At 45.1% G+C, this 13,966-nt stretch overlaps 1 protein-coding gene across 1 annotated transcript in view; it reads right to left on the bottom strand.

Annotated features, from left to right (window-relative positions):
• Nucleotides 1-13,966, bottom strand: part of oxct1a (3-oxoacid CoA transferase 1a) — a 63,016-nt gene that overhangs the window by 9,634 nt on the left and 39,416 nt on the right. Inside the window, exon 13 of the mRNA XM_036527849.1 lies at nucleotides 12,027-12,102. Within this exon, the coding sequence (XP_036383742.1) occupies nucleotides 12,027-12,102 (76 nt within the window). The remainder of the gene's footprint in view (nucleotides 1-12,026; nucleotides 12,103-13,966) is intronic.

Genomic DNA, 13,966 nt, shown 5'->3' with positions numbered 1-13,966 from the left:
TTTGTCACATTACATTACATTACATCATTTATGACATACAGTCAAGAGGCACTTTGCAAAGTTCAACCAGAGTCAGGCATCAGACCGTTGATTGGAGTTATGTCATTCGCACTTGGTGGCCATGGCAACATGTGATGTATCACAGGGAGGTCAACCCAGGTCCCAGTCCAGAGTCTGTGTCTGTGCTGGTGACCTTGAAGATCATACAAGTAGTGACGTCGAGGGAGGAGAATTTCAGTTTCCAACCAGAGGTCTGGTGGGCTTGTCTGATGTGTAGTGCAGGACAGCTTACAGAACAGACAATCAGGGTCTGCATTCAGCGACAGAATCTTCCTCCTTGTGTAGACAGTATTCTCTGAACACTAAGAGAAATGCTGTCCTGTGTAGTGCTTACTGCTGTTTCCCTATGGGGACCTGTTTACTGCCAGCATGCAGGAGCACTGGACTCCCTCATGCAGACATTAAAGCAGCACTGTGGAGAGGCCTGGCACTGCATAATGAGACAAGAGGAAATGTGGTAGGAGACACACACTCACTCTCACACACACACACACATACACACACACACATGCATGCACACATGCAAGCACAAAGACACGTATACGCACACAAACACACACGCATATGTGTGCACACACACACACACACACATGCACACAAACCCACACATATGCATACAAACACACATACACATATGCATGCAAATGTGCACACATATACACACACATGCCCACACTAAACACCTCTTTCTACAGTATCCATGACCATTACAGGCCCCCATCCCGCTTTATCTATTGACGCATCTTTGCTTAGATACCCACCCATCCCTGCTTATATACCCACCCATCCTGACATACTGTATATACCCACCCATCCTGACATACTGTATATACCCACTCATACCTGCTTATATACCCACCCATCCTGACGTACACACCCACTCATACCTGCTTATATACCCACCCATCCTGATGTACACACCCACTCATCCCTGCTTATATACCCACCCATCCTGATGTACACACCCACTCATACCTGCTTATATACCCACCCATCCTGACGTACACACCCACTCATCCCTGCTTATATACCCACCCATCCCTCGTACCCTCACCCCTGCCCTTCTATACCTAATACTCTGAACTTGCTCTTGTTCCTTCTCCTGTCTAAGCGGTGGGCACAGCAGAATAAATCTTGACCATGAGCGCTGTGCTCTGCCGGTCTTTCCTGCCTCGTCAGCATGCGCTTTGATGGGTGGCGAGCAGCTCACACTGTAAATTCATGGATGGTTCAGCAGCTCAGACTGGAACATTAACATCAAACTCCATGTACAGGAACATCAAACAGCACCATTCCATCATTCTGCCACCTCCACTAACTGTCAGAGGCAAGCTAGTCTCCCATTTGCTTTACTCTTTAGCAGCACACTGTGCAAGAAGTTTGCATTAGTATGCAGACGTGCAATCAAAAGCAATTTTGGGCTCCCTTTTGTTACAGTTTTTTTGGGAAAACTTGGACGGTGCTTTCCGATTTCTCTCTGTCAAAACACACCTGGCTTCATTCATGAGAATGCGCTGATGGACACACTTGAGACAAAGGGGTAAAAAATGTCTGTGCCAAAAAGCTTTTTTTCTTTTGTCTCATATTCAATAACCCTTGGTAACACTGAATAAAAAACAAAAAAAGTGATCTACCAACCCAAGTTTTAGATTAAAATTAACAGTAGGTGCACTGCAATTGTGCCAGTAATTGCAAATGTAATGATGTGCTTGTAGCTACACACCTGGGAAGTGCATTAAGACTTAGTTTCGGGCTTTGAGTTAGGCTAAGGGCTGTGATAATGTTCATACTACAGGGGAGTGGAAGGGTTAAGAAAGATTGCGTACACAAATTCCTGTGACACATTAGTTAATTTGTACTTACATATATGTAACCATGTAATGAACTAGGCAGGTCTAATTACACAGTAATTACATTGTTATGCTGCCTGTTCAAAGTTAAAGCAAAGCATCTCATGCAAACAAGATTCTCTGGAACTGACAGATCACTAGCAGAGACTCTTTTGCACTTGCATATAGCTGCACAAACAGCTGTGTAGAAATCAGTTAAACTGCTCAAGAGGTATGTGGCTAACTATACTGCCTTGACACCTCACACTGGATTATCCTGCTTACTGACTTCTCAAGGTGGTTTGGTGGTTTCTTAAGCAGTGGTAACTCTTCTTGTACACTGGCACACAGCAATTTATCTCAATTGCTGCCGTAGAAATTCTAACTGTAAAAATGAAGAGGTTAAAATTATAAGCACTGGCTTATAGTCACCCCAGTTTAGGAAATAATGTATAATTCATTTGCCTAGCAGACTGGCTTATCCATGGCAACACACATCTATCCCGTTCTTTTAGACCTTTATGGAGCTGGGGTTTTTGTTGCACTGCTGGAGAGGAAGTGCTAATCTTTTATTATTGGTATGCTTAATCTCCCTATTCACCTGTACCCAGTTTTACATTTCTTACATTTCACCTTTTCCCATTTATACAGCTGGATATTATTTACTGCAAGCAGTTCTGGTTATCTGCCATGCTCATCTAACAGGAGAAGCTCCCTACCCAGGATCTGAACCCGCAGCATTCTGGAAGCCACCGGGCCAAACTGCACTTCTCTACTGCCCTCGCTTCAGTAAGCAAGTAAAGCAGTGAGACCCAGTTTCACTCTCCGATTACATGGCGCACTCTTTACGGAAGCTTATTTTTTAAAGAGATCTCATCAAACACTATAAATGCAAATAAGCGCATCTTTTGAAACCGGGGCAGGAACATAGCTGTTTAATTGGCCTGCCTGATTCAGACATCATCATAATTAAGCTCACAGTTTGGAAAATCTTGCTGCACAAGCTCAACAAATATTTTGTCAATTAAATTAGCTGCACCCCTCCTCATTTGTATATATACACACACAGAGGCACAGAGAAACATGGAGATTGGTAGAGATAAAAATACAACAAACATTTCTACAGTTACATTACAACTTATTCAGAAAGGTGGGTGAGTGAAAGAAAAATAGAGAAGAAGGAAGGGAGAGACACATCAAGAAAAAGAGGGAATAGAAAGAGAGACAGAGAGAGGAGGAAACAGAGAGGAAAGGAGGAAGAGACAGCAAGAGACAAAGAATGGAAAAAGAGAGAGAGACAGACGGAGAGAGTGGAAGGAAGATACAGTGAGGGAGGGAGGAGGAAACAGAGTGAGAGAAAGGCAGAATGGAAAGAGATAAACAGACAGAGAGAGGACGGAGGAGACAGACAGAGAGAGAGGGAGAGATCCTAATTCTCCCCCTTTGTCGCTGTCCAGCTGAATCACATTGACTGTATGACCCCACCCCTCTCTGTCTCTGTCTCCGATTAACCTCCTAACGTCATTGGAGCAAATCGTAAAAAGGGACAGCAGACCATTTGTGATGTCAGCAACAACAATTCATTCTGTCTCTGAAAGCAGCCGTCATACTTTTCCGACCCCAAGGAGAACACAGCAGAATTTACAACACTAATCACTTGGCTTGGCTTTAAGCTGATGAGAGGACAATTTTTCAAAGCCATGTAATAATCCATAACAGGTGCAGCTATATAAATATGACTGCAGACAAACAGTAAACCTGAAATACAATTATTGTGTGCAAATGTGTAATATAAAGCTAGTATGGAAATAGTAGAGTGCATGGCATGGTTTAGATTGTTGAATATGTGTGCATGTGCCTGTGTGTCTGTTTCCTTGGTTTATTTAGCTGTGCATGGCAAATTGTGTGTGTGTGTGTGTGTGTGTGTGTGAACCTTGTGAGGACTTGTGAGTGTGTGTGTGTGTGTGTGAACCTTGTGTGAACTTGTGTGCCTTTTTGTTTGTGTGTGTGTGTGTGTGTGTATGCACATGTGCTTGGTTATGTGTGTATGTGTACTTTTTGTCTATGTGCATTCTTATTTATTTGTGTGTGTGTGTGTGCGCACGTAGATGCTTGTTTATATATGAGAGTGTGTTGAACGTTTGTATTTGTGTATGAAGTCAGCAGAGAGCTAAACCCTCCAAAGCCTCACTCTAGAGTCCTTGTCTTGGCTGGGATTGTCCGTCCTAATTCAGCGTTAACTCCCATTGGCCCTTTTCAATTTAATCTCGTTTGTTTTGGAGTGACACAGAATCCTGCCTTGTGTACATTTTTGGCCTCTTGCTGAGAAAGCGCCGTTGCTAGGAGACGGGTGCCTGGATCACCTGTGGCTGAAACCAGTGCCGAAGGCTCTTGAGAGACTAATGACTTTGCTGTACTGCTGTCCCACTTCCCAGACAGTGAGAAAGGGAGAGCATAGACCTGTTCCTCCCTCAGGCATGGTGTATAGAGAGGACCAGGTGTGAAGGACAGGTCAGAGCACTGCACTGCCGACCGGGAGGTTGCAAGTTTGAAACTTCTATGTGAAAAACTGCAATGTTACCCACAGATGTTGCCTAACCTGGATTGCCTTTGATAAACTGCATAGTACATATGCGTTAAGTATTATTTATTCTTGGTATGATTGTAACATCATACAACACCTGAGTAAAATGGTGCATAATACAGCAATTCAGCTCGCTTAAGCTAGGTGACAGCTTCATGAGGAGTGTATGTTGAGGTCTGGCAGAAATCCAATGATGGCACCATTTGTTCTGCACCCCATGTGGTTCCATCGTACAGTCCCTGCTCTATTTCTGTCGGTTCTTCGCTTGAGCGCGAGGGCAGCTTGGGATTTTAGGGAGGTGGCGTATCGCTCTGAACGAGGACTTCTAAGGACGCGGAGCCGAGACGTTGCCACGAAGTTGAACTCGAGCAGGGATTCCTCTGTGGAGGACCGGCTATGGCAGAAACATTCCGGAACATCTGATCTCCTGACACATGAACCACGAGACCCTGCAACAGCATCTCCAGACATCTCTGTGATTTACTGAGATTTACTGGAAATACCTTCCATGGCCCCCCTCACTGTGACACTATGACCAGCACCTGTTTTTCCCAAGAAAAACCCAGTGGTTTTAACCTTGCCTGCTCACAGATGTTCTTTGTACTTCACCGTGTTCAGTTTTCATGAAAGGGATGGTACGAAACAGATGTTTTGTCATCTATGATTGACAGAAGCTGACAATCTCACAAAAGATTTTTTGACAGGAAAAAACTTTGAATGCCATTGCTGAAAGCAATAAAATCTGCTGGAAGCAGCTACAAGTGTCTGTAGCCACTGTACCAGAAAACACTATTAATACATTGCAACCCATATTAATTTTGTTAAGCATGACAGTGTTTGACCAATAAATCTGTTTTAGCCTCTCTCTCCTCCTTCCTAAAATTAACCACACAGAGCACATTGACAATTCAAAGCTCATCTGTGCCTTGTTCTTGACTGTGTGCCAAAGTGTTTCGGGCATCAAACAATAATCTTAAGGCCTGTTCTGCTCTTTCTATGATTACTGTCATATCGCCATCGTAGCCTCAGGTGCCTTTAATGGAAATGGAAGCAGAAATGTAAATGTCAGCTTTATGGAGGCGTCTCTGTATCTGTGATGATGTTTGCGGAGGGGGGGGAGACAAATGGAGAGGATGGGAATCAAAATTGTAATGGATTTTTTAATGTTCAGAAATGGCAGAGTAGAAAAAAAAAGAACTGTAGGGTTTCGCTACAGTGACACGATCTGCGATGCCAGCGGGTTTGGGGAGCACGTCATGTGACCGCATGCATTAGCAAATATTGATGAAAGAGATGACTTATTTCACGTGCAAATTTAACAGGGTCAAACATACGGATGAAATTTAACATGGACAATATTTCACATCACCACAAACCGTGCGCTAGTGTCTCTAACACACTGTTAATTTGCATACATTAACTACAACAGTGATACTGAACACTCAGATGGTAAGTTCTGCCTGCAGGGGGTAGCTTCTCTTACAGTGTTTGACTGACCCAGTGACGTATTAAAAGGCGCTGGTATTGAGCACTCCTTCCTGGAAGGGTGACTCCATGGCACTCTGGGTCTATTCAATGTTGACCCCTGTGAGACACGCACCAGCTCACTCTCAAGCTCACTGTATCACAGAGGCTGTGGGGATGTACCATCCTGACAGTATTAGCAGGGAGGGCTTATGCCAAGAGACTTTTAAACTAATTTGAACAAACTTGTATACCTAATTAATGAGACAAAGTGATGATATTCAGGGATTAAATCTCTCCTTTGATATAAAAAGGTAGGGATTCTTTTCACACCACTTGAGTTCTCAGTGCAGGGGTAAGAGAGAGGTGCTTGATTTTGGGGGAAGCCCGGCACGTGCCCCTCTTGAGATGCAGCTGAAGATACTCGGTGTGTTTGCACTCGCTTGCCCTCAGCTGGGTAGACGAGGTTTCACATTAATGTTACGCTGCACTAAAGACAGGTACACCTCGTCTCTCTCTGTCATTCTCTTTCTCTCTCTCTCTCTCTCGCTCTCTCTAGTGTGGCCAAAATCAAGCCTAAGTGTGGCGGTAGACCACCCAACTCCCCTCTCTTCCTACAACACACTGGGGTAGCACCATTCCCAACTGTGTTTGAGAGTCACTATATTGATGGGCAGAGCTTATATACCCCCTCCCCCGTCCCTCTCTTTCATTTCTGTAAGGGTACATCACTGGGCGAGGGCCAGTTTCAGGTGGCCCTTTTAAGGCAATGCATTGGTCCGGTGTATCCTCCCCAGGCCCCAGGGGAGCTGTGTCATTATCCAGCACCCTCTCAGACCCATACCCCCACCCCCCGACTCTTCAAATGCTTGTGTTATTCACACACAACTTCCGTTCAGAAGTGGCTGAAACCACTGTGGAAAGAGAAAAAAGAAGAAAAAAATGGCCAGATTCACGGAAAAGGGCAACTTCAGATTACAGCACTTAGCCCTGGAGCGTTTCCATGACAACAAATCAAATATTTCCTCCATAAAACCTCTCTGTCAACAACATAAATCAGAGGAGTTGCCTCGACGCTGCGGGGTTCGTTCTCATCGCCATTTTTCCTTTTTAATCGCTCTCACGTTTGGTAACACTTTGAAGAATATCATGATGCACCCTGATTTAAGCCCCCCCCCGCCCCCCCCCCGCCCACACACACACACACACACACACACACACACACACACACACACACACACACACACACGCACAAGGATGCCTGCAAAGCCTTCTGTGCCAGCCTTACAGACAGAAACGCCGGATAGGCGGCCTTGACACTGACACGATCATTCTGTTTTGGAAAAGCGTGACTGAAAGGTATGTTTAGCTAAGCTACCACCTGGTGCCCCTCGATTTTCTGAAGAACTGCGTCCAGCTCCGTGTTTACCCAGACACTGAACTGTGCCTTTTTAATAGCCATCTGCAGTTACCAATACCATGTGTAATTACCGATCCCCTGAAGACACAGTGGAGTTAATGCTGTTCTTCACCAATAAAAGCACACTCGAGGAAAAAAGGAAACAAAACAAACAATACCTACTCAAGTCCTGTGAAGTGATCATAGGAGATTTTTAGACCAGGAAAACTGTCAATCACTCAAAAGCTGTCAGCCTGTTGCTAAGTGACATTTTGCTGTGACATTCTGCCCTTCATAGATAAGGTCACAATGGCTGTCCCTCTCTCAGTAAATAAACATGTTTCCAGCTTGTTTGACATCTTCCTGAGAGATTTAAACCATAAAAGTAGTGTGTCAGTCAGGATAATGGACTTTGTCAAGGCAGTAATAATAACAATATTTACAGTCTTCACCCATTGTGAAAAGAGGTCCTGTGTTGATGTTTAGGCCCTGTGCAAACGCTAAAAAAGCGGAGCTTATTTACTGACGCACGGTTTCCCATCTTGCACCTGTGCCCTTGCTGCTGTCACTCCTGTGATAAGCATTTAATGAGTCCTGCCATAATGGCCTTGTAAGTCACTCTTGGTAAGAGTGGCTGCCAAATATATGCACCAGGTAGTGAATTGGGTAGCAAAATTGTTTAGAGGCGGTCTCCGATTGGACGACTGCCTGTTACAAGGCAGTGGATTGCGGAGCTATGGGTGGAAGTGTTGCCAGTTCCTTCCACTCGGTTGCTGAGATTCAAGAGTTGACTTTACAGCTGAGGGGTTTGTTTGATGGGCATGCTGGTTTTTAATGTGTTCTCCTCTGCCTCTTACCCTTTTAACTCTGTGTGTGTGTGTGTGTGTGTGCGCGTGTGTGTGTGCGCATGTGTGTGTGTGTGTGTGTGTGTGTGTACGTGTGTGTGTGTACGTGCGTGTGTGTGCACGTTTGTGTTTGTGAGTAATGAAGAGCACTTCCAAACTCAGAACTGCGCTTAACCACACACTTCAAATGCTCTAATGGAAGACTAGCCATAAACAGGCACCAGCAAACAATGCACCTCAAACAATCACTGACCATCCAGTTTCAGCTTCTTCCATTAATGATCACATGAAAGTGAAACAGAAGTCTGAAAGACTGTGACAATGCTTGCTTCAGAGCTCATGAAGTATTCATTTTAACATTTGTTTTTTGCCTGTTGCAGTTTTTAGGATAGGTCCACCCTCTATCACACTTCTGGATATATTCAAGGTTGAGAGAGTTTCTGAAGAGATGGCGCTAAAAACAAATTACTTCAAGTATCTTTACTTCCTTTCCTCATCCCAAAACCTCTACCCCCCCCCCCCCCCCCCCCCGACACATACACACACACACACACGCACACAAACACAAACACACACACTCCCTCTCCACAATTAGGCCATTTCATGCATTTATACAGTCCGTACTCACCCTGTTCGCTTCCTCCCAAATACCTTTTCATAAAACAGAATAAAAAAAAAAACAGCTTTGAAGCTGAACTGCTCTCATCATTCAGCTCGCCTGCTCTCTCTCTGAGAACTGTATTTTTAGATGGTGATATTTGAATATTAAAATGCTAATACATATTCACAGCTTTGACAGCTTTTTTTATCCCCCCATCTCCATTTCCTACTTGCAGGCACACAGCACCTCTCCAAAAAGAATCTCTGCTGGTAGCACGGCCGTCACTGTGGACCTTTTCCTGCTAATTTCACTCTTTTACTTTGGGAGTAGACTGTAAAACAACTACTACTACTATTAGCCCTACTACTTTCCAATAATACTTATTATTATTGGCTTGGCAGACACCTTGTCCTGACAGACTGACATCACTTGCTGATCATATGTCATCCATTCTTAAAGATGAATATTTATAATTACATTACATTACATTACTGGCATTTAGCAGATGCTTTTATCCAGAGCAACTTACACCACTTACAATTTTTATAATATTATCCATTTATGCAGCAGGATATTTACTGAGATTGAGTTGGGTGAAATACCTTGCCCTAGGGTACAGCAGTAGTGCTCCAGGAAGGAATCAAACTGGTAACCATTTGGTTACAAGTCCTGCTCCTTTTCACTATGCTACACGCCAACCCCCCCCATATGATGCAGAGCCTTGCTCAGAGGTGCAACCCCTGCAAATCAAACCTGTGACCTTCCAGCAACAAGACGAGTTATAGAACTAATACACAGCACCATCTGCTCAACACGGAGAGCCATCAGCTCAACACCCAGCTCCATCGACTCAACACTGAGCGTCACCGGCTCGATACCCAGCTCCATTAACTCACACAGTCACATGTCTTATGTCTGCACTAGTGACTGCTCTGTCTTCTTCATAAAACAAATATGGGAGGGACTGGGCCAGGAGGTGGCGTGGAGGTGGGCGTGATGGTGGGGCTAGGTGTGGAGGTTGTAGGGAAGGTAGGTGTGGAGATGATAAGGAGGTTAGGTGCAGAGGTATTAGGATGGTAGGTGTGGACATGTTATGGGGGTAGGCATGAAGGTGGTGGGGGGGTAGACATGAAGGTGGTATGAGGTTGTTGGAGCGGCCAGTGGGAGGGGGTGAACTGCAGATACGGCGTCTCCTCATGCAGGTTATTTCGGGCGGGGCGCAGCATGCACCACCTTGGCGTCTCTCAGGGGGAGGCAAGGGGTAAAATCAGTGATTAGAGGATTATTGTAATTACTCTGCCAGTAGTGTTCGCTTCATTAGGAGCTGAAAGGCTGAACAAAGAGGATTAAACTGGAAAGGTAAAACAAAATAAAATCCGCCAATGTCTGAATCTGCGGCCTGGTATCAGTCTAAGATGCCCCGCATGTGAGAAGAGAGGTATACACACAAGCACTCCCACTGCCCCCAGTGCACAGCCTTCCACTGCCCTGGGGAGCTGCTTTTTTACAGGGCGGACATATGCATTACTAGAGCAGGAGAGAGGTAGAGAGATAGAAGGAGAGGGGGTGGGAGGAAGAGAGAGAAAGGGAGAGGGGAAGGGAGGGGAGAGAGAGGGAGAGTGTGAGGAAGGGCAAGGAGGGATTACGGGAGAAGGAGGGAGAGAGAGAGAGAGAGAGAGAGAGAGAGAGAGAGCGTGTCTGTGGAATTAACTGCACTTTCCATTTATCTATTCAACACCGAAAACATGTTTGGTTTTATATCTCTTGCTCTTCTTTGAAGCTAGTGGAAAAAAAACAATTAGCGAAATTAGTAAAGGTCATATCAAGAACCCGCAAATCTGACTAGCAAGATCTGATCGCTAGTGCTGTAGTAATGAGGTCTTTAATGCAAGCGGGCAAGCGAGAAAGCTCAACAGTAAGCCAGCACCGAATCAGGTGGAATCTAACTTCAAATGTCTCTATTCCTTATACGAGCTGAGAATGGCATGAATTTGAAGAAAGTACAAGTTTGTAAACATTCCACTGAGAAATCTATTCAATGCGGTGTACAGTCCAAACCCCCGATGCAACCTTGATCAAAGAACTTGGATAAATGAGTAATACATGAAACGCAAGCAAATAAGTCATTCATTTATGTGCATGTAAGCCCACATTAGTGTGACACAGAGGATCGAAGTTTCCAAACTCCCACCAAGCTTTGGGTCAATGCTATGGCCCTAAATCAGGACAGGTCAGGGCTCTGTCCCCAAACGCTGATGCTGTTAACATTGACATCTTTCAGGAGGGCAGAAACCACTACAGCCATCCATCACTGACAGGGAGGTCTGGTTACAAATAACCAGCACTGTGCTGTCATGCCCTGGGGCTCAGAGGATTGATGCCCTTGGAACCTGACAGGCAGGGGAGAGAAGTGACATGGGAGGTAGTGTGGAGCAGTGCTCAGGTGTCAGGTACAAAGCCACACTGCCAGAAAGGTAACTTCAGCACAACTTAAACAGGTGCAATACTCTTTCATATGGGAACAAAACTACATGAACTGTTACAATGCTAATGAAATACCTTTCCCCTGTCAAAGACCGTTGAGCTTCTTCTGCCACGTATGTGATTAGTACCCATCAGTTGTAACAGCACTTGTAATAGCCTTTAACCTCGTCATTTAAATGTAAATCTGAATGTTAATTATTTTGGGGGAAAAAAATTCCTTTTGCAGAAATAATTTCTCACGTCATGCTCTGCCCTCAGCTTTGGTAATGAGATTATTTTCACAGACACAGGGGAAAATTCAATTTCTCCATCAGCTCTCTGGAGCCATAAAACAATGAGGATTTAAATCAACTGACTGACTGCAATTGGGTGAACTGAAATCAAGCAAACAGAAGAAAGCAAAACTATGTGAGCTCCAATTATAGATTTGGTTTTCCAGCAACCTCTTTGAGGCTGACACAGAGGAACCCTCATTCTCCCCAGAATCTAACGCCTCTAATGCAATGTACCTAATGTAAATTCTGCAGTGCCTTTTAATCTGTCTCTCCCATGTCTTCTATAGTGTGTGTGTAAAATGTTCTATGTAGTTCTGGAGAGCTGCAGTGTCTGCATGGCTACTCTACCCTGGTCCTGGAGGCATTCACTCCACCAAACTCATCTGATGCAGTAAAAACTCTCTCCCCTTCATATAACCTGATAACCCTACCAAAATGAAAGAGTGCAAAGTAAGAGGTAACGGTGACCATGGAAACGCACTCACCGGAATCATCCAGTTAGCCAGGTCCCCGTACTTGGACACCTGCATTGCCCCCAGCATCGTCAGATTGATGTGACCCCTGGGGAGGGTGAGAAACAACCGATAAATCAATCAATCAATCAATGATCAGTCAATATTCAACATTGCAACGTTTCAAATTTGATGTCACACATCACCTTGAGAATTTCAAATTTAGCTCCCCTCGATCCAAGATTAAAACCCACAACGCTCCAGCCCAGAGTCCAACACTCAAAATGCTACACCAGAAAACAACAAACTGAAGTGATGGATCTCTACTCTCACATCTCTGCAGCCGAATTACATACCATAGTCATCGTCCGAGAACGTCACTTTAATCTCACATAAATCCATAAAACGCTCTCATTAGGCAGAAAGAAGTGTGTGTGTGTGTGTGTGTGTGTGTGTGTGTGTGTGTGTGTGTGTGTGTCTGTGTGTGTGTGTGTGTGTGTATGTGTGTGTGTCTGTGTCTGTATGTGTGTGTGTGTGTGTGTGTACATTTGTCTTGCCTTGCCTCGGTGACAGTGAGCTAGCTGGTGTGACAGTATTAGCATCCTATTATAATGGCTGCTGTGCTCAGACCTGCGCACATAGGCAGACATGCTCCAATTATAATGAGCTCATGTCACCCGAAATGTCAGAATTCAGATCATGAGGTGAAGAAAAAAATCATGAAAACCTTACTTTCATTTCCACCTGTAGCCAACACGTTCTAGGAGATTATGTCAAATGGACCAGTGACACAGCTAATGCAGGACAGCCGTAGGTTTAAATCCGTGTTCCAGGGAAAGGACACAGCCCCCCGTTAACAACCAGCCCAAGTTCACATTCAGGAGCCCGCTGTAGCTCCTGACCTCAGCGTACGCCCAAGAGCAGGAGCGGGAGATCAAACACTGGAAGCTGACATTCATGACACACAGAGGGCTCATTTCTGCTGGGCTTCAAAAAAAAAGGTCACATTCCATTACAGTCAGTTTTTTCTTACACAACACACCCCTCACCGCTGTTGGCAAGCATACCAACTCCCCGCTTAGCAGCTGGGCTTGGCTGAATGGCAGTGCTTCATTTGGCAGTTTCTACCCTAAAAGGGCCATGGTGGAAGGTTTTTAGTTCAATCCCTGGCCAAACTCCGTCCAGGGCTTCTGTTGGCATTGTTACTCAATGACAACCAGCAGGGGGTACCGGCACAGCAACGGAATGAGGAATCCTGACCAATGTATGCACACCCTACACCAGCGGTACCAGCCCAGTTGTGTTGTCTTTGTCATGGTCAGCTGATTACATAGCCCAGGCTCAAACGAGCAAGGTCTGGTCCACAGAGCTCAACCTACACTCGGGTAGAGGAGAGCCACAATGTCGCGTGTGTCAATCTCCACATCTGTTGCCATGACAACAGACGGTGGCCCTCTCTGTTTGGCCATGCCAGGAAAGGATGAGATTCTGGGAGGCTCCACAGCATGTCTGTCATTTTCAACCAATCAGCGTGCTCCATTTTGATTCGGGCAAGCAGTGGACATGGCTGCAGATTGTTAGGCAATCAGAGGCTAAATAAGGCGAATGAGAGAGTGCTTTTGTAATCAGATGCTAGCGCAAACTGCCAGAGCACTGCAGCAATTAATCCAGCATCCTCTTAAAGACAGAACTCAAAACGAGAGGAAGGAACCACATCCTTTATGATGGAGATGAGCGTTTCTCCACCATGGCGCTTACACGAATAGCAGTATGTTGATTGTAACATTGTTTTAGACAATGACTGTCTTTCAGGTCTCTTAAGTACAATTTTTGCATGCACAATACCACCTTCCAATTACATGTGCTGATGTGGATGAGAGCACTGAGTAAGATCGCCTAGCCAGATGCAGTGGCGTTATCGATAGCCCAGCCAGCCCTGGCAGACACTCTGCGGCACAGTGCGGCTTTGGTTT

Source organism: Megalops cyprinoides, chromosome 4 (genome assembly GCF_013368585.1).
Source record: "Megalops cyprinoides isolate fMegCyp1 chromosome 4, fMegCyp1.pri, whole genome shotgun sequence".
NCBI classification, from domain to species: Eukaryota; Metazoa; Chordata; class Actinopteri; order Elopiformes; family Megalopidae; genus Megalops; species Megalops cyprinoides.
Note: the sequence above shows the minus strand (reverse complement) of the source record. Positions and strands in the feature narration are given on the sequence as shown.